The 21,579-nt window shown below is 42.3% G+C and overlaps 1 protein-coding gene across 3 annotated transcripts in view; it reads left to right on the top strand.

Annotated features, from left to right (window-relative positions):
• ICE2 (interactor of little elongation complex ELL subunit 2) overlaps positions 1-18,393 on the top strand; it is a 33,812-nt gene extending 15,419 nt beyond the window's left edge. Inside the window, exons 7-15 of one of the 3 annotated variants that reach the window (XM_081170527.1) lie at positions 95-161; positions 1,360-1,529; positions 3,199-4,330; positions 4,592-4,755; positions 7,480-7,609; positions 10,737-10,821; positions 12,468-12,518; positions 14,304-14,562; positions 17,868-18,393. In XM_081170527.1, coding sequence (XP_081026653.1) covers positions 95-161; positions 1,360-1,529; positions 3,199-4,330; positions 4,592-4,755; positions 7,480-7,609; positions 10,737-10,821; positions 12,468-12,518; positions 14,304-14,562; positions 17,868-18,083 — 2,274 coding nt within the window. In that variant the 3' untranslated portion in view covers positions 18,084-18,393. Of the gene's footprint in view, positions 1-94; positions 255-1,359; positions 1,530-3,198; positions 4,331-4,591; positions 4,756-7,479; positions 7,610-10,736; positions 10,822-12,392; positions 12,519-14,303; positions 14,563-17,867 lie in introns of those variants that run through there. The other 2 variants (XM_081170526.1, XR_014002102.1) reach the window with 2 other exon arrangements.
• Positions 18,394-21,579: the final 3,186 nt, after the last annotated feature.

Genomic DNA, 21,579 nt, shown 5'->3' with positions numbered 1-21,579 from the left:
TGGATCAAGTACTTTCAGTACATGTCTAATAGTGGAATGTCATATTGCTCTCACTCTAATTTACACTTTGTTTTCTCATTTTGTTTTCAAAAAGGATGTTAGTACAGATCCAAATGCTGAAAAACTTGTATTGAAATATGGTCCTCAGGTAGTGCTGACGAGTGAGTCATTATTTACATTGTTGAACAATAATGGTATGAGTTACAGTGAACAGTGGGAACTTCCGGTTTCTGTGAAAATCATCTCTAATGAAGGTATGTGCATGTTATTTATATATATACACACACAGAAATATATTTTGAGCCAAAGGGCTGGTGCTTATTTTCTGGTGTATATAATATAAATTGTGTATTTTCATACATATAGCAGATATCAAATTAGAATATTATTGCCCTGACAACATTTCCTGCTAGCCCTTTGAAGATGCTGGTGAATTTTGAACTGTACCCACATACCTAAGGGGGTTGAACTAGTTGAACTAATTGAGACTTCATTCTAAGTAGACATGTCTAGGATTGCATTGGACATGTTTAAGGGTTTTGCTGTTAATCACTTGGAATAGAAAGGAAAAGGAAGAGGGAGGGAGAGATTTCTTGTAGTGGGAAAAAGGTCAGTTATATCCAGAGGTGTTTCACTATGTTGCAGCAAAAACAAGACTTAGCAAATTTGTTAACAAACATCAGGAAATAACGAAGAATAGGAAAAACAGGTAAAGCAAAATCGCAAAGTTTATAGAGAGAGATGCACAGATATATTGCATCCTTCTTACTACTTAGAACAGTAACAGTGTCCAGAGACATGGAGCACAACTAATAATGATTTCTGGTGATATTTTCCTGCTACTTTTTCCCACCCCCACTAAATTGTTCTCCCAAGTTGATTATGACCATTGATTCTATTGCTACATAATTATTTGCAGTTATGCAGGAGAGGAGACAAGGAACTGATTTGGTATACTGGTTCTCCTCCAACCACTCAGCAAGTTTTTGTGTTTTTTTTACTGTAAGGACAGTTGAAATGCAGTGGTTTGTGAAAGGAAAAGGTTTGTGAAAAGCAGAATAAGAAACCCGGAATAATAATAATAATAATAATAATAATAATAATAATAATAATAATAATAATAATAATAATAATAATAAAATTATTATCATCATCATCATTATTATTCCCTGTCCATCTTGATGGGTTGCCCCATTAAAGTTACTGGGAGGAAGTCACTTTTATTTCTCTACTGATTAATGTATCTTCTCACATCTTCCTTTAATTAAAAGGAAAACAGGAAGTTAATTTGTAGGTAGGTGTCCCAAAAATAACGATTGTGCTACTGGAAAGTGAACATACACTTTTTTTTCTTTAAAGGTTTCAGACCAGTCAAAGTTGCCTATATTGATCCCCCTCTCCCAAAGAAAGAGATGACAGTGAGAGAAAAGAACCATTTGTATCATGAATTTCTGGCAGATTTCCACATGACTAAAAAATCAAGCATTTTGGCACATGCTGCGATACTAGACAACCCACCTGAAGGACTTGTGAGTTCCATTTTTATGCTTATTTAGTTTTATTGAGCACGAGGGAGAATTTAACTTTCGTGCAACTTACGAAATGGTACTGGATATCTTGTGTTCCCTGATCCTGCATAGAAATCTGCTACAGAATATCTGTTCTTGCTAACCTCCCTTTATATTTTGGGGTGGGGGAAGTTTCAAGTCATCAAGGGTTGCATGGATACATTTCTTAAAAGTGCAAGCGCTCATCTTGATCCAGCTCTTCTTGATCCAGCTTTACCAGAGTCTTTTCCAGAGTGCTTCACCTTTGTTTTCCATTGGTACAGAGCATTTCACCATGCAGAATGAAGGTGCCCCTTGTCATGCTGAGTACCTGGGTGGGCTGGGTCTCTGCAGATCTTTAACTTTCAACCTGCCTCAGTTTGCCCCCCCTGTATACAAGGATTTTCTATCTTTGTTCTGCATGGCTGCCAGATAAACACACAGGAAGCTGCCTTATTCTGAGTCAGACCATTGTTCCGTCTAAGCCAGCAGAGAGTGGCAGAAGCACTCCAGGGTTTTAGACAGGAATCTTTCCAAGATTTACCTGGAGAAATTACCTTCTTGGTAAAAATAAATAAATGAAACTTTCCCATTTTTTTTACAACTACCCCCTGTGAGGTAGTTTAGGCTGAGAGATAGTAACTGGTCCATGGTCAACTAGTGAGCTCCATCCAGCGTCTCCTTGTTCCCAGCCCAACATTCTCAGCCATTACACCACACTCTGTACTATGCAGTGGATACAGGTTTCCCTAAACCTGTATTCTGACAATAAAATGTGGCTTTTCTTGATAACAAATGTTGGCATTTAGGGTGGGCGTGTATGTACTTGTGACATTAGTTCCCCCTTCTCTCTCCAGGGAGCACAGGGCAGTGTACTATTTATCCAGTTTTATCTGCAAAACAAACCTGTGAGGTAGATTAGGCTGAGTGTAGGTTACCCAGTGAGCTTCATGATTTTATGAACACAGCTCTTCACAGTCCATGTACACCACGGTGTTGAGTACAGCACTGGCTCTTAAATGTCACTATTTCCATTAATGTGCCTTAATAACAGAAAATGAGGCAAAATTCAAACAGTAGCTAATTTGCAAATCCTTCTACAAGAACATGTTTTCATCACTGATGAACTGGGTTTTGAAATGTTTTCCCCATTCTAGTGTATACCTTCTAAACACTTCCATTTCCCTTGTTTGCTTGTGTCAGATGTAACAATCACAATCTAACAAACCACAATTTGTCAGAACATATGATGTGCTTACTTCCTTCTCTTACTGTGCTTTAATTCAACTACAGTTTCCATTATGTCCAAACAAGGAAATTGGGATTTATTATATTGAGTGCAAGCCCGGATCCAGTCCTGGTTTGTAGTCTGAGATTAAGCCACAGTTTCCCAGTTCGGACCTGTTGTTAACAATTTCTGAATGTTTTCCATTATGACAAGAGAGAGTAGTAGGTGGAAAAAGATGAGCACAATACAAATTATTGGTCTGATAAACCATGGTTTTTTAGATTGAAATTGTTGTGTGTGAGCCTGACCCCTGAAACATTTTGATGCAGAAATAGGCTTCATATATTAACTGTTAAGCAGATCATTTTGTTCACTGTTAAGAGTGGCTCTCTATGTAATTTTTGTTTTGTTTTCCTTCTTTAGCTGGGAGCACCACTTGAAGCATGCCAAGGTAGACGGCTTCAAGTACCTGACTCTGTGGATCTAGACTTTGGCACTGATGTGACAGAACTAGAGACGTTTGGTTCTGTATCTAAGCATTCAAATGCTTCTAAACTGGATAACATTCCTGCAAAACCTGCCAGTATATCATCAGAGCATGTGAAAATGGAAAAAGTACCAGTGTTGAACATGAACAGTGGCACAAGCTCGCAAACATCCGACTCCATCAGCCTAGACATTCATACCAATGTCACATTGACAACAAAGCCTTCTACACCAGAGAGCACTCCTGTGAAACATGAATATATGTCAAAAATCTTATCAAAGCACCTGAAAATGGAGAAAGAGTCAGTGTGGGAGGTAAACAGTGATGTTGGAGAAGGAAGGAGCAAAGGCCCTGAACGGAGGCTAGAATTAAGCACAGAACAGGATTTTAATAGGACTCCAGCATTAAGTGGTGGTGTCTTGGGTTTGGACTGTGAAACAATTTCATCAGTTAAAGGGTTCAATTCGATGGAAATTGAACCAGATGGCAAAAGAGTTGTTTACGTCAAAGATGAAACTCTGGACAAGAATACCTTATTAACTTCAGATAAAGATAACTTCAAGGAAGGAGGTTTGGCTTATGCAGCCAAAGATGATAACTCATCCATTCTCTCCTGCTGCAGTGACACAGATGAGGAATCTTTGATAATTGACACAGGACATAAAAATGGCACTGACTGTGAATCGGGTGTGGTTGCTTCTGACCGAGGCCCTGAAGCAGTTACTCCTGAGTCTCCTCGCTCGAAACAAGCCCTGTTAGGAAAACTGGCAGATCCTTCAAGGATTCCAGTTCAAGAAATGGCTGTGTCCAAAAAAGATTGTGAACAGATGTCTAAAGAATTTGATCCTGTTGGGCAGATTTTGAAAATGCAAGCTGAACTTCTCAAGCCACCTTCTCCACACCGACAAGAGCAGCCACAGATGAATTCTGAAAGAAGCCCTGCACCAAGCCAGGGGTATCCACCATCAAAAGTACCTTCTGCTATGGAGCCCAAGCAAAGTACCACTGTGGATACCAGTAACTTACCCAAGGTTACCTGGACATCATATTTTCAGGGATCTCAAAAAGGTGAGTTTTTTGGTGGCTGTGCTAAGAATGTGGTCCCTGATTGGGCAAAACACTACCAGAATCCAGGTGGTGTGCAACAACTTCTGGGACATCCTGGCCAACCGTCAGCACTTTCCTCTTTGAGGTTGAATCCAATGTACCCATTAGTCAGACGGCATCCTTACATGTTGCGGGGCAGAAAACACACCTTTTAAATGGGTGCAGCCTAGTGAATGTGATGAGATAGCGACCAACTGTCTTTTTCCTCTCTCTTTTGGGAAGACATGGTTTGGGATGCAGCTGAAGATTGTTTGGAATATGAACCTCCTCAACAGGGCAATCTTATCTACAAGCTGTTCAGCCTTGGCGACCTGCAGCTACTGGTGCGCTGCCCTGTGCAGAAAGTAGAGCAGAGGCCATCCAACAAGAAAGCAAAAGTCAAAAGGGTAAGCTTTAGTGTTAAATGGATCTTGTGTTTTTCCAGACATGTAAAAGAATGTGATTTTCTCTTTGAGCCAATTCACTTGCCACCTCCTTGGTCAGCAGCCAGAGCTTGGTCCACTTTGAGAAGGTGGAATCATAGAATTGAGTTTGAAGAGACCACAAGGGTCATCCAGTCCAGCCCCCTGAAATGCAGGACTCTTTTGCCCAACTTGGGGCTTGAACCCACAACCCTGAGATTACGGGTCTTCTCCTTAATCAACTGAGTTAGTGGCTTAGCTCCAGCTCCCACTCGACAGCATCCTCTTGCTTTAGCTGCAGCTCCCTCTGAGCCTCTCCACACTCTGGGTGGCTGACCTGCATGCTGTGGTGGAGTGCTGGCAGCAGCTGCAAGTCCCACTTTCTTCACCAAAGCAGAGAATGAGGAAATGAGGACTCCCTGTGTTGCTGCTTTCCCCACTACCCCTTTCCACCAGCTCCTTGTGTGCAGCATCTGTGTAGTTCATTGTCTTCCAAGACTCCTTTCATTAAAAGAGTCCTATAGTTCTATGGCGGAAGGAAGTTAGGGGAAAAACTACTTATGATGCTTTTCCTGACACTTTGTTTGATCATGTAAGCTAAGCACATAAATTTGTTGCTGCTTCTGTTGTTGTGCCAGCTAAGCAGAAAGATGAGGAGCCTCCCAGGATGATTGGAGGCTCCTCCACTGCAGCTTGGGATGTGTGAACAACAACATGGTTGGGGCTCCATTTCTCCATAAACAATCAGCTTTGTTGCTTGAGGGTGCTGTTAGGTAAGTGCTTCTCAAGCTTGGGTCTCCAGCTATTGTTGGACTACAGCTCCCATCATCCCTGCCACTGGTCCTGTCAGCTAGGGATGATGGGAGTTGTAGTCCAACAACAGCTGGAGATCCAAGCTTGAGAAGCACTGTGTTAGATCCATGCCTTGCTACAGATGCCTCAGTGGCACCTGTAGTACGAAGCACCATTCCCCAGCTAAGGTTGCTCCTCGACAGAGAGGGCCTGGCCACTGTTGTCCACATCCTGGAAAGTTGTTTGATGTTTGGATGATTGCAACCCATTATAGGTGAGGCCACCTTTGGAGTTTCCTCACACTTCAGTTCATTCAAAGGACAGGTGCTAGACTACCAGCCAGAATAGGAATTTTCCAGCCCTGCTGCCTGAGTTCCTTCTAACTGGAGTTGCCAGGGACTGAACCAGGAGCACTGTGCTCTGCTTCTGATCTATGGACCCACAGTTTAAACCAGAATCCAATCTAGGGTTGATGGCTCAAGCTAGTATTATGGTTATAATACTATATCCATACAAAGTACTTGCACTGACAGAATTTATGTACTGCAAAGAAAATAAAAGTTCTCCATTTCAAAAATCCCTACTGTTTTGTTCCTTTCTGCTATGTAGTAACATTCTACTGCCAATGCCATACAGTGAAATGTAAGGGGCAGGGTTTATCCTCTTAAGAATTGGAGAGGCATACGTTTGGGGAAATGTTATTGCTACTCTGCAGAAGATAAGTAACACAAATGATGCTTATAAAATTAGTTTGTGGGGAGTTGCCTCAGAATATCTTAGGCCTCTTTTTGTCCTTGAACTTCCTAAAGGTGGCAGCATTGCACTTCTGGATTTTCAGAATGCCCCGTGCATTCCATTCACATAGGTGCAAATGTTGTTAAGTACAATGAAGTCAGGTCATATAATCAGTATCTTTAGCTTGTGGCTATCCATAACAAACTTTCCCAAGGTGAATAGAATGCACTGTATCGATGATGACATATAGAGTCATTACAAATATGCATCTATGCAAAATTGAAACCACGGTGTGGTTGTGACCTCAAGACTGTTTATTCCAACAGTGACAATTACTGCTGTGGTGCTCTTAAGAGAATACAAAAGGGTGAGAACCACTGTGTACTTTTTAAATTTACCCTGATGCTACAGAGCTGAAGGGAGGCAGATTCTGAGCTCTCGTAAGTTTTCCACATTTATATCCTCACAATGCATGTATCGAAAAGTTGCATAGCAGAGGAAGTGGGGCAGGGTGTCATGGGCTGCAGGGTGCCCTCCAGCAGGTGGAACCAGCACTGCCTGAAAACTCAGCGTGGGGTGGGACGTGGGTGGTGCACAGCCTGCAGGGCGCTCCAGCTGCTGCATCCCTCCTGGTCACAAGCGGGTGCAGTGCTGCCGGAAAAAGCAGCATGGGGCGCACTGCTGGAAGGGCACCTGGAATGGGCACCCGGGAGAGGTGTGTAAGTGCCGGCCTGAAGGTGTTCCTCCCAAGTCCTGGGCGCCTTCCCAGCGGTGCACCCCACAGTGTTTTTTCCTACAGTGCTGGGCTGGCGCACGCCAGCTGCTTCCCTCCCAGGAGGGATGCATTCACTCGGGCAACACACTTGGATGCCCTCCATGGTGTGTGTGTGTGGGGGGGGTGCACGCATACCCCCTTGCCCCAGGCGCCAGCGGGAGTTGCTACGCTGGTGTGCATATTGTAGAACCTTCACAAAAAAGATAATCACCCAGAAGTTACTTCCTTTGCTACTTTGCATCTCAAAATAGTTTTCAGATTAAGGGAAGACTTCATGAACCCCAGGCCTGGTCCCAGATGAGTCCAGTCTGGCAGTGGCAGTGAATCAGATTCTGGTTATTTATGAAGTATATAGACTAAAAATATGTTAACCAAGTGAAAACACCCCCTCCCCTCCGGTTTTGCAGTACTTTCCAGTTTACGTATTGCCAAAGCTAGAATATCAAGCCTTCTATGGAGTGGAAGCATTAACTGAAGGTGAAGTATGTCGTCTGTGGACAGAGAGTTTGTTACATTCAAGAAGTACATTTACAGTTGGTAAGTTTAGTCCTGCTGAACATAAGTTGATTCGTTCTGGGTTAATATTTTCTGATCCTGCACTAAGGGGATCGTAACTTCCTGTCATTTTCTTTCTGCAAAATTCTTCACATAACCATTTTTTTTTAAATAAATGGACCAACTGGGAATAATTTCTCAATGGAAAAACTATGCTGAATGTTCCAATATGTAATTAAGTCCTGTGGCATGCATAGGGAATTCATGGCCACAAAGATGTAGCAATTGCACTTTTGATGGACATCAGAGTCCGGCCAGAGTTTGGGGATGCAGTCCCTTAGAATTCCACCAGGGGGCTGGAGCCTCTCTGATTGGCTACCAAGACAGCCAGTCGGTGAGGGGTTGAGCCAGCACTTTGGGAGGGAGAATAAAAGGAGCTGTTTCTGAGGGATAGAGTTGGATAGGGATAGAGAAGGGAAAGAGATTGGCGATAGGGACAGAGATAGGGTGTAGTTTGGGAGGTGGGGGTTAGGATAGGATTTGACTGAGGGAGAGCTGGTTCTGATTTGAGTTGAACATCCACACTGAGGAGACTAACTCTAGCAAGAGGAAAGAGCCTCGTAGTTTAAGATAGGAAGGCCATGTGGAGTGTCTTGGGAGGGTATACAGAGGGCTGAGCTTGAGCAGGGAGAGGGAGAAGCTGTGGGAATACAAACTACCTGGGTCTCATTCCAGCCAGGAGGGGAGAGTTCTTCTAGGAAAAGAAGAATCCCAAGCCAGTAACAAGGGGTGAAGTGATCCCCTGGGTCTGTTATACTAATCTGAATACCTCAGGAGTGGGATTACTAGTTAACTGACAAAAAGGACCCCTTTGCTCTTGAACCAAATTAATAAACTGTGTTAAAAACATTGACCTGAAGCATCTGCTGGACCTAAGCATAAGGACCTAGAAAGGAGTAACAGAAACTGAAGTGTAACAGCTGATTTTGAGTAGAGGGAGTTTAAGAGAAGATGCGCCTGTATTACTGTGTTTAACCTGTAACATAATCATATTTAGCTTAAGTAATAAGTTAACTTCTACCTGAAAGAACGCATCTCCTGACCCAACTTTGTTTCACCAACTTCTTCTTCTTCTTTGTAAATAAAACTTCTCTTGTTTGGTTAACTCCTGCCTGAGACTCCTTGAATCGCAGTTTCTCTCACACAAGATAGCCTGTGGTAAATTGCAGACATTCATTTAATTGGCATACTGTGAGGTGGGTCCGCTATATTTAATTGGGAGCAGGATGAATCTGCTACATATTAATTGGTGGTTAGCGGTGGGATCCGCTACAGCCCCATGCATACAAGGCCTTTTAAAGGGATTAGAAAAACCCCAGGGAACACCAGTCTATTAGCTGTGGTAGCTAAAAGGAGCATCCCTTTTGAGAAGCAGCCTGTCTCTGCTAAACCGAACAAAGTCATTGCCTTCATGTGCTGCTTGTGAATGTTCGGAGATATCTGGCTGCTTGCTGTTGGAAACAACTGATCCCAGAAGGCTATTCTCAAGTAACGTATCACACAACTTGTAAGAAGAAAAATAAAATCAGGCCTGTACTTAGCAGAAGTATGCCTAGAGAATAGGAATCTGAGTGTTTTGGATTATTGGTCCTTTCAAAGAATTGTAGAGTTGGAAATATCCAAAGGGTCATCATGACCATAAGCAACATTATTTGGAGTGTTGGAGGCAGATTCTTGGTAGTCAGTGCCCTTCCTAAATAGACTTACTCACTGCTGTCTGTCCATGACCCTTCATTGCACTGCTGACAACAATACAGGGCTGGGTGAGAGACTTTTTGTTACTCCATCACTGGCTGGTGGAGAGTAGCACCGCACCCCATAGTTGAATTTGACTGGATTTAACCATCCAGGACTTATCTTTAGTTGTGCAGAGCAGTTGCTACTATGATATCATTTGCCTTGGAATAAAGAAATCTGTTCAAAACTGAGCACCCTGAGTTAGCAAGTTTAGCAGCTCTGGAAATTAGCAAAATGGAAACGTATCCCAGGTCCCCATTCCAGCAGCACAGCATAGTTTTAATTTGTCTACCCTTGTGATTTTTAAGAGCTGGACTAAATCAGTTTCACAAGTATGAGCAGATGGCTTTTTCTACTTTTTAATGATATTGCATTTCATCATTTTATAAGCCGCTTTGTGGGTTTTTTGAGTGTAGGGCAAGGCAAGAAAAAACCCACACATACCTGGAAATAATAAATAAATAAATGCTTCTTTGAAGGTAGTTGAGTTACTGGTAAAATATGCAGACTGAGGATGCCCAGCCTCTCTCTCCCTCTGGCTCATAAGGATTTCTTGGTTAGAGGGATAAAGTTTAAAAGCAAGCCAACCAAAAAACAAACAAACCCCCACCTCTTAATAATCTTCCTTTCTTGTGTAACCAGCCATGAAGTATGACTGATAATCTTGCTGTCAGGAAATTGACATTTGCTTAGAGTTGATAGCAGTATGTCGAATACAATGTCTATGTAAAGTTTACCTAACTTCAGAGCGCTTTTGGCAAAGCACATGCAGTGGCTGGAAAGGCTCCACATTTAATGGCTGAACTGAAATTCAAACAAAGCACAATACAGATTCAAGACTGCATTAGTTAGTAAGTGACAGAACATTCAAACAAGTAAGTGTTTAAATACTCTCCCCATCTCTGTGTACAGAGATGAATCAAAGAAATTAGTTGCAGAAAGAAACTTTCAGTTCAAGTTTATTAATTGTTCAGACTTCTGCACTTCAAAAAGCAAATGTTTGATTCTGTACACAGAAAAATCCAGAAAAGCCTACTAACAATGCATTTTTCCTTGTTAAAGATTTAAACAGGTTTAGAGCAAGCAATACACATTGATAGCTGAACAATTTAGAGGGTGGTCAGTGGATGTTTTTGTTTGTTAGTTTTAAAAAAAGAAACCAGTACATTACCAGCCACCAGCTCCTATATGTGGCCCAGTGGTGACCAATGGCATTTAAGGCTGCCTGAGACTAGAAAGATTGCTGTTTTAGGGGGTTCAGTAGAACTCACTCCTGGGTCTCTCCTCCATTACTTGAGAATTTCCTTCATCTTTGTTGTGCAGTTCCTCATTTTTCATTGTGAAACGGTTTGGTATTTTTTCTTTTCTTCAGGTCACGTTGATGCCTTAACTTCAAAGTTGTTTCTGCTTGAGCAACTGCCTGCAGAAGGGTTGAAAAAAAGATTTGGCGCATTTAAGTGAGTGAGCTTCCTATAATGTAAAAAATTTACAAGGTATTTGTTAATGACAGCTTCAGAATATGAAGCATGTCTGAGCAAGCCAGCTCCTTTTAAATGTCATTCCTCAAGTTGCTACACTGTTAACAGTGCATTTTTATTTTATAACATTGTTGTGACCACCCTGGTTGAGGTATATTCTCTATTCCAACTCTACATGTTAATGATACAAATAAAATACCGTACAGGGTTACCGCTTCACCAGGTGCTACCTTTTGGTTTGTTATGGTTTGGGTAGATGATATACCGGTACTTAGGCAGAAAGCTGATGGATCATTTAATAAAACCAAATAGACAAATTGGATGACATTAAGTTGAGGGAGGGGGCCTTTCTTGTCAGGTGAATTTCCCCCATTAAACCATAGGTAGCACTTTCAGTTCACGTTGAATCCTTGCCAAAGCAGGCTTCTTTCGTCATTGTGTGTGTTCGGAACAGTCAGGTGACACAGGCCACACACTTCCAATGTTCACTTTGCTGTCATGATTTTGAAACTTTCCTTTTGTGAAAAAACGTAATATGAGATTCTCTTGCCAGATTTCCCACATGTCTGGCGCTGTGGTGGCTGAATGGGGCAGTACAGTGTTACTTCGGTTTTTGAACATCTCCATTGACAAACGTTTCGGTTTTCGAATGCTGTAAGCCTGGAAGTACCATATTCGCCTGAATATAAGCTGCACCTTTAAAATTGGAGGGGGGGGAGGAAAAAAAAACAAAACCTGGCTGCATATTGGGGGGGGGAGCCGCACTACATTGCCAACAGCTTTTCCCCTTCTTTGCTTTCTCCCTTCCTGGCCTTGGAGAGGACGGGGGACTACGCACAGGGCAGGTGTCGCTTTGCCGCGCTCCTGGCTGCACACCATAAGTTTGTGAATATAAACCACACTTTAACTTTTTACGGTTGGAATTTGGGAAAAAAGTTAGGCTTATATTCAGGCCAATACAGTAAATGCTTCAGTTTTCGAACGCACTTCAGAAGTCGAACATGAAACACAGCTTCCGTATTGAGTTTTCCATTTTGAGGCTTCCATACTGAGGTACCGCTCTATAGAGCTGAGTAGCCTGGTCAACTGATCAGGGAAGTTTGTCAGAATTCACAAACTATGTAGCTGTATGTGTGTATGTTTTTGAGAGACCAATGATTTATAATGCACTAATTTTTAGTGTTCATGAAACACTTCCCTCAAATTATTTGTTGCTTATAAATGTTAATCTTTCTGTAAGTGTGGAACTGACACTTTTACAAGCACCACATAGGTACAAATAGTGTTGGTGCATGCTTGCAAGGAACCCTTTTGGTTTTAGGCAGGGGCCTTTACTGTGTTGTTTTCAGCACCTGCTAAAAGCCTTTTGGTTTAGGCAAGCCTACCCAGACATATAATGTTAACATGCAATTTTATTATGTACATTTTTAGCAACTGTCTGTTTATATTTTGTTTATAAACTGTCTGTTTATATTTTGATAAGATCAGACACTAAAATCAAGTTAACATAGTTTTTATCAGCATTTTAAGATGAATGTTTTATATTCTAGGTAAACTGCTTAGAAGTTAAGAATGATTAAGTGGTATATAACCATCCTGTTACATTAATAAATTTACACATGCAGGCCAGCAAATTCACTGAATATTCTCCAGCATATACTGAAGAAAGTGACTGGGTATGTATTTCCTTTGACTTTATTTCTAAATGGTCCATGGTCCTATGCTAATTTTGTGAATAAGTACCAGAAAAGCCCTTGCAGACTTAGAGCTCCAGGTGCATAAGGAAGGCTCACAAGCTGGAAGGTCCTAGGGAGCTATGCAGCAGAAGGCAACAAGAAGAGAAAAGGGGTGTGGGTAGCAGGATCCAGGACCAAGAACCGTGAAAGCTGCTGAGCCAAGGTTGTGAGAATGAAGAGAAGTCAGGGCTGAAGTCACGTGCTAGGCAGACCCAATGCAAAAAAAGAACCTGGGCTGAGAGAAGCCACATTCACAGACCAGTAAGCTATCCAGCAGAGGAACAAAATAAGGAGAATTCTGCACTTGTTTAGTCAGCATCCTGACCTGACCTGAAAGGTTTTCATTCATTCTTTTGTTAATCTTTTTATATGGCACTTTTCCATAGGATTGTGACTATAGTAACTTGTAACATGTCGGACAATCAGCAATAATTAGCACAATTCAAAACTAGTATGAACAATTGCAAATAGCCATAGTGTTAGCAAGTACAAGGTAAGATTGTCAACAGTAGGAATAAACTGACCTAATCCAGCATCTTGAAACCAAACAGGAGAGGAGAATAGAGCTGAACACAGCAACAAAAATGCACTGTGCTCATTGTCAAACAACATAGGGTTGTCCATAGGCATGTTGTTTGCCAGCCACACACTTTGCTTGTGGCAGCCTTTCTCCCAGCTCTCACCTGGGTCTCCTTTGCTGAATCTCTTCTCTCCATATGGGAAGATAAAGATTGCCAGTCCTCCTTCAGACCCTGCATGCACTCACAGCGCTGCTATTTCTCAGGCTCTCCCCCTTAAGCCCCCCTTCATGCACTGTCTACCACACCCAGGCCTTAGCATGCTTCAGAGCAGTGGAGCAGAGTGTGACACATAGAAAGGCTCAGGCTCTTGATGTTAGTGTGCCTCCACCAAGCACCCCTTTCCAGTAGTTCTGTGCCCAGGAAGGAACCATTTTGGGGAGCCACATACACGCCAGGCAGGGGAGAACAGGCTTCCTATGGATTGAGCACCTTGGAAGAACTGGTGACTCCAACTGCTAAGCAGCCTATTTTCTATGTCAGAGATGCAAGTTCTGGGCATGAGAAGAAGCTTGCTTGCCTCTCTCCTCGCTCCATCACTCCCAAGTGCTGAGTGCTGCTTCATCTGCAGACTATACCCTCGTGTGATATAAGCATGTGAAGGTGGTGTGCATCACCTGTGTACATGTGTTTCCCCCTACACTTTCTTCACAAACACATTTATTTATTTAACCAATATATTATTTATTTAACACATATGTGTTTGTGAAGAAAGTGACACGTGCTAAGCAGTCCCTGGAGTTGACTGGATCTAAAAGTCCCAAGTGAAAACTACAAGGTAGTAGAGTATTGGAGGGAGCATAGGAAACAGTTGGCACTCCTGGCTACCTGCTCAAACTTAATGGTGACAAAGCCTTCTCCATTCCTCCTCCCAGAACCAGTGGTTGAAGAAAACAGCATGGTGGTGAGGATTCTATGTGCAAGTTGTGTTTGCTTTCAAAGGACTTTGCATAATGCAGGAGGTGGAACATTTAGCCTTGTACGAGTCACAGCTCTTAATGTTGTGGTGATCACACTAGAGTGCCTACTCCAATACAGTACATCTGGCAAATGGGAACAGAATACCCTTGTGCTCTTCCCTTTCTGTACTGTTCATTTGCTTCAAAGCCACAAAGCATACCATTTTAGCCTCCATTTGTACTTTTAGTTTGCAGGAGGGCTCTTACCTATTGGCTCATGCAGCAGGAGACTCTTCTGTTACCATCTATAAGAGCTGCGACGGAAAAGCCACCCGAGCAACGTACAACTTGCATTCAGCTCACTCTGCCCTGCCCAGCATACCTTCTGCCCTCTCAGTTCCGTGGGTGCCACTAGATCCCAACATCCCTCTGCCCTATCATTTTGCTCAAGGGCGAGTTCCATGCACCTTCCCACCAAAGCCAGCAAACCCTGTGGAGAACCAGAAGGTGAGATTTTAATATTATGTTTTCCATAACATGGGCATTTTTTTGCATTTTATGGCCATTTGATCTCACCATTTTACATTTATATATATTTCCAGTATACAGGTGTGCTTGTGTATATCTGCCAAGTGAAGATTTTATGTATTCATTCCTTTTCTGTTCCGTACCTTTGACATATGAAAGATACCAGGGTGGCTAGTAATATGTAGCATAAACACTTCATACATCTGATGAAGTGGACCCTGGTCCACAAACACATGTGCCTTTTAAGGAACCACAAAGACTCTTGGTAGTTTTAGAAAATTGTATGTGGTTCCATTAAAAAAAAAGGAGCCTCGTGTTTTTCTTGACTGTGGCTGTGTGATTACTTCTAATGTAGGAAAACATGATTTTGTTGTTCCAGTTAGAAACATTAATTTTATGTGGGTGGTTGTTTCTTCTTTTTTCTTTGTAAATAAAACTAAACAGCTCCACTGAATGTATACATTTTCAGTCTCTTCCAACTATATAGTTGAAGCAGTGAGAAAATGTTCAATCTCTTGCAGCAGTGTGGCCTGTCTGACTTCTTTATGTGCTGCATCTACCCCACTATTATCTCTGCTAAGAGGCAACAGCTCTGGGGTTCCTTGCAGAGATCCTTCTGCCCTGAAATTATTTTCTAGTGATCTCAGGAGTTGAACCTGTGGCCTTCTCTCGACAGAGTCACAGTTCCTTGTGGGTTTTATTTGAAATATTTATGAGAATAGGGAAAAGAAATATATTCTGTAAAATCAAATATCTGGTCACCCTGACCTGCTCAAAAGATAAGGAAGAGCTTAACAAAGCTGCAACCTGTGATGTTATACTTGTAGACAAATGACCATAAGCATAAGAAACTTAAGAACTTCTCCATCTATTCCAATATTCTGTTTCTAACTGGTCAGCCAGGTACCTCTGGTAAGCTTGCAAGAAGAGTATGAAGGTAGCTGCATGACCCTGTTTGCCCCCAGCACCTGGTAGGGTTGCCATATTTCAAAAAGTAAAAACCAGGACACCCTGTTTTACAAAAAGGCCCAAAAAACATGTTCTTTTTGGTTGACTTGCCTAAGATCCAGTACAAAGCACCGCCTTTCAGAAATTCCCCCCCGGCATCAATTCCACCTTTGAAATCCCAGTAATGTCTGGGGAAATCTGGATGAATGGCAGCCCTCACACCTAGTATTTGGAGGTCTACTGCTCTCTACATCGAGGCTCCATTTTAACTGCCATAGCTGATTGGTCTAATGACATCAATGAATTTGTCCAATGCTTTTTGAAGCGATCCTAAGCTAACAGCCCAGACCACATCCCATAGTAGCAAATTCCCTAATTACATCCTGTGTGACAAAGTACTTTCCTTTTTATCAGTACTGAATCTACTGCTTATTTACTTCATTGAAAGACTTTAAATTCTAACATTTTGTGTGTGGGAGAGAAATGCCCTCCTCTAAACACCATGTTTCCCAAGGGTAGCTGATGAATGGTTTATGGAGTAAGCTTGAATTCTAGTACTTCTTCAACTTGCTGATTGGTGTAAAACATTGAAGCTGCAATCCTCTGCATGTTTATTTGGGAGTAAGCCATATTGAACTTGGTGTGGCTTAGTGCTGAGTAAAGTTGCATAGTACCGCACAGTGTGTCTTAACACTGGGAATGTGGCCCAGTGTATAAGGGAAACAGCTGCTTCTGCTGCTATATAATCGTTATTTAGTGCCAGCAAAGTGAAGGGTGTTATCCAGTATCCAAAAGTGACTTGTTGCCTCTCTTTTAATATTAGCCAGAACAAGCTCAGAGGTGTGGGTGGGACAGGGAGCAAACAGGTACTGTATAATGTACAGCTAAAGAGAGATGAGTGTAAATCTGCAATGGCTTTTCTAAAAAGGTGAATTCGGGAGATTGTGAGGAAAGAGGAGTGTTTAAAAACACGGAGAGGCTGTTTGAACCACAGAGAATATTGTGGTAGAAAACGCAGAGATAGAAATGGAGAAGGAGGCGAAAGGTGTAGGTAGCTTGCCCAGCTCGAAAGCAAAAAGAGACAGCAAGGGAAGTTAAATAAAATACCTGCAATGTTATGCAAATCTATGCTGCAACTGCATTTGGAATACTGTGGGCAGTTCTGATAACCTCACATCAAAAAGAACACTGTAGAGTTGAAAAAGGTTCAGAAAAGGGCAACCGAAATTATCAAGGGGTTAGAACGACTCTTCTACAAGGAGAAGTTGCAGACTTTTTAGTTTAGAGAAAAAATGTTTAAGAGGTGACATGAGATAAGTTTATAAAATTATGCATGGCATTGTAACTGATGGTGAAGAGAGGCAGCGTGACCAGTGTGGAGATTGGGGCATCATTGATCTATTTTGGCTTGTTGTCATTTTGGATGTAGAGTGCCATAGACCTTTGAGATGATACGGAGGTGTTTTCAGAAGCTGCATGTGATGTGAGTTCTGTGACTGGAACTCCCCAAGTCTTTTTTTATTTTGCATGGAGCAGGCAGGGGTGTGCAGTTTGGATTGGTGGTGGGGGAGTGTCTAACCCTTTGCCCCTGTACTACAGCCTCCAGTGGAATTATACACCTCAAAAGTGTTATTAGCTTAAGCTATTAACCCAGAAGTTTTTCCCCATCTATCGTATAGATCTAGCTACACCAAATCAGGGCAGCTGCCTTTGATTAAATGCAAAAACATCAGAAGGCTTCCACATCACTTGTAGGTTTTCGGGGAACTTAAGATATAAACGCTTGTTCCTGAAAGCTCTACTTGTGTCTTTTTTCAGAGTAATTCAGGAAGTAGTTAGCCAGGAGCAAGATCACAGATCACTGGAATTTTTACAGATGCAGCTGAAGGGGTAATACTGTACAAAAATGCTGAGTATCCAATGAAGGCAGGGGTGTGTATCTGCAGAAGCTCACAGGTTCAATCCCTGACATCTCCAGGCAGGGCTGGGAATGTTCCCTGCCTGAAACCCTGGAGAGCTGCTGCCAGTCAGTGTAGACACTGCTGAGCTAGATGGACAAATGGCCTGACTCTGTACAAGGCAGCTTTCTACATTCCTTCCTATAAAGCAGACCCTTCACAGCAATATATCATGTAGTGTAATTTGCTCCACCCTTAACTGTTTTAGGACTGAGTTAAGAGGGAGGAGGAAGGTGTTTCACTGTCTTTCATTTCTGAGCAAATGTTAGCAAAGTTAGGTAGACTCTACAAGAAACTTCACATCCTGAACTTTAATCAGATTTGAAGTAGTTTCCTCTTTTTCTCTCTCTTTTTCTTCCCTGTTCTTTTCACTCCTAGATGAGTGGGACAAAAGCGCACACAGGCACACCCAACCGCAAAGAGCAAGTTCCCATGGAAACAAACAACGATCACCCGCCAGCTAATCCTTTTCGAAAGAGACGTGGGGCTGCCCAGAACAAGTCAATGATGAGAAATATCTACAGGCAGGCAAATCGAGGGTCAAATTGGAAGTTCTGGAAAAAACCAAAGATGAGCAAAGATGAGCCAACTTAGTCATTTGGAGGAAATGTAGAGCAGAAAATAACTTTTTTTGTCTGCAAATGACTGTACAGCCATGGAGAGAATGCCAGGATGGGCGAACTTAATCTGTTAAGAAATGCTGCTGCAAAACCTTTTGACTTATTTTCTGTATCCAGTCAAATTGGAGGAGGGCTGTTTCTATCAAGGCAAGTGCAGACCTGAAGCAACTATCTAATAGCTTGCTGTTACTGGGCCAAGTTGCAGGGAATAAATGTGGGGAACTTTCTGAACATCATATTTTATTATTAATAAAATTAAACCAGCCACAGCATGCCTTTTGAAACCAGCCGTTGCACTTAATTGATCTGGGCCAAAGCAGATCCATAACTGACTCTCAAGCAACCCCCACTCTGGCTTGTTTTGGTTTTTCTTGGAAGTTGGTTGACTCCCACATCGCATCTCTTGGATCCTCACTTAAACAGCATGCTTGAAACAAGTACCACAGATACATGCAATGAATTTGTGTTGCAAACAATTACAGCCCAATGCTGCATTTAAAAAAAATACTATTTTATACTTGTTTGAAATTGAAGTAGGCTACTCGCACAAAGTTACTTTAATCCAGTTAAAAATTATAATATGATTAATTTTAAATGTTCCAGTTGCACACTCTAAAAGTTTGAATTTGACTTTTCTCATCTGTTTGGTTGCTGATAGTGGTGTTTTTTTCTGTGCGTAGGTTGTAAAAAACACTTGTATTTGTATATCCTGAAATGATTCCAAGTTTGAGTCTTGTCAGCTTGGCTGCCTTAGTGTAATTTTAAGTTGTACATTGATAAACTACTTTTTTAAAGAAAACATTATTGCCCTCTTCAGATACACAGGCGGGCCCTATCATAAAGTGGTGGTGGTGGTTGGGTACAGCAGCAGAGAGTTGCATCAGACTGATGCCACAGGACAGTTCTCCTGCTGAGCCTCCTTGAAGTAAACAGCTGTACAAGAGCACCATAGGGTGGTTTTCTGCTGCTGTTGAGTTTACTGAGGTTTGCACAGGATAACTGGTTTGTAACCCATATTAGTAAATTTATAGCAGGCACCAAACTAACTTTTCATTTCAGGTATCTTTGGCCCTCTGAATGCAGACACACTCTGAACCTGGCTGGAATGTGTCAGTGAACTCCGTTAATGCCTTTTGCTTTCCTGGATGGAGAGATGTGAGAGGAGGGGCTGATTTCTGCGTGGTTGGAATTTGGCTGCTGTACAAACATAAGAATGATATTTGTTTCTCTGTCCACTTCTCCTGACCCTCTGCTCACTTCTGCCTCTCACCCTGCCACCTCTGCCATGTTTCCCACAAAGAAATGCAACCCTTAGTCTAAAAGAAGTTCCCTACCACTGTTCTAAACTGTTCTACATTTTCATTAGGAGCAATTTCCTTGTCTGGGGCTCCACTTAAAGAACTACTCTTGGTGAGAGAGAATGCTTTTAAACAAGTTCTGTCTTCAACAGTTCAAACCCGTACAAAGAGACAACTACTTCATGACACAGAAAAGAGGTTTAATACACTAACACCTTTTCATTCATTTGTCGCCTTGTTTACCTTCTGTTGCCATAGCAGACACCCTCTTCTCTGTTCCTCTGAACTTGTTTCAGTTCCTTAATGAAAAGGAGCCAAGTTTGCTTTGCACTGTTGCTAAATAGTAGGTTCTGTTTCAAAACCATAAATCCAGTCTTTGACCTCCCACAGAAGAAATATTTTGGCGGTGAGTCATGTATGTGCTCGATAACAAGAGGGTGGGGTTCGGCGGCTCAGTTTTTCAGCTCACTTTAAAGTGGGGGAAATCAAGGAACTTTCTCAACCTGTCTTTTAAAAAGGTTTACCTTTTACTTCTTGCTGCTCAGCCCTCTGTTTAGAGGCCATTTGGTTGAGAGGCCTCTGACAGTTAGCTGTACATGATTGCATACCCTCCCCCTTTTCTCTTGGGATGGCATTTCTTTGCTGCTAGCTGATATATGCAGATTGGCTGCTGCAAGGTTTAGGCTTTAGGGTGTTCTTGGTGTGGCACCTATTGCTTATGTTCCCATGGGAGATGCCAGGCCTGCTTCACTGAAGTCTTTTTCTATACAGGCAAAACTTGTCAGTCAGACTTTTGAGTGCCTAGAGCTTACATCTGTATGCTGAGCATCTGGGTGTGGCTTTCAAATGGTGCAGCATTTTGTATTCCTGTTTCTAAGGCAGCCTTTGCTAGCCAAGTGCCCTCCAAATGTTTTGGACTACAACTTCCAACAGCCCCAGCCAGCATGACTGTATTACCATGGGGCTAGTGAAAAACTTACTTTCATGGCAATGGAAGCAGGCTGTAGGTGCTCCAGGTTACAGGGGTGGGGGCAATGAGTTTTTCAAAAATCTAAAAACCCTCCCGGGCCATATCTAAAAACCCTCTAAAAACCATATCAGGGGCCCTCGTCCTACCTGTTTTTTTTTATTCCGTTTGCACTAATCCTAATTGCACAAATGGTGTGTTGTCTGGTTTGTCTAAGGACTGCACTCAACATGGAGCTTTAAGGGAAAGGTTAAAAGTGGTGGGCAAGCTTTCCTCTTCATGGCATATATTCAACTGTCACTTTTCTTTAAGGAACCCTAGTTGGATGCAGCTGATTATTTAGAGGCGGTCCAGAGTTTCAGGGTTCGGTGTCATTAGTATGCTGATGAAACCAAACTCTGTTTTTCCTTTCCACCTAAATCCAAGGAAGCTTCCTTGATACTAACCCAGTGTGTGTCATCCGTAGTGGACTGGATGAGGGTGAACCAATTGAAACAGAGGTGCCCTTGGTCAGTTGGAAGGCAAAAGAGGAAATAGCCAGAGAAGACACAGTTTTGCAGTTTGGGTGTGTTGCTGGACTCAGCCCTGAGTGTGGATGCCCAGGTCTCTGGTGTGGTCAGGAGTGCATTTGCATAGTCAAAGCTTGTGTGCCAGCTGTGCCCGTTCCTTGAGATGTCTGATTTGGCCTTAGTTACATCCCATTTGGAGTCCTGTAACATACTCTACATGGAATACCTTTGAAAAGTGCTCAGAAACGTCAAGTGGCTCAAAGAGCTGCAGCCAGATTGTTGACCAATCCTTGTTACAGCAGCTTCACTGGCTTGGTCTGTTTCCAAGCACAATTTAAAGTGCTGGTTATAACCTATAAAGCTTAGATCCAAAACCATAGTTCCTCAAAAGAACCTGCCCAAGTTATGAGATCTTTAGGGGAGCCCTTCCCTCATTCCCACCACCTTGACATGCATGTTTGGTAGGGATGTGAGAGAGGGCCTTCTCAGTGGCTGCTCCCAGTCTTTGGAACTCTCTCCATGGAAAAGCTAGACAGGTTCCCTCCTTGTCCTTTTGCCAGCAATTCAAGACTGTTTTATTCCAGCAGGCTTTGGAGAACTGTTTTTGAAGAAAAGGGCTTTTAATAGTGCTGTGCTATTTTTATCACTTTTCAAGTATTGTCTTTTATATAATTTTTGCTTTATCTGTTCTGTTTT

This window comes from Podarcis bocagei, assembly GCF_964188305.1.
Source record: "Podarcis bocagei genome assembly, chromosome: 14".
Taxonomy (NCBI): domain Eukaryota; kingdom Metazoa; phylum Chordata; class Lepidosauria; order Squamata; family Lacertidae; genus Podarcis; species Podarcis bocagei.
This window is presented reverse-complemented; position numbering and strand designations above follow the sequence as displayed.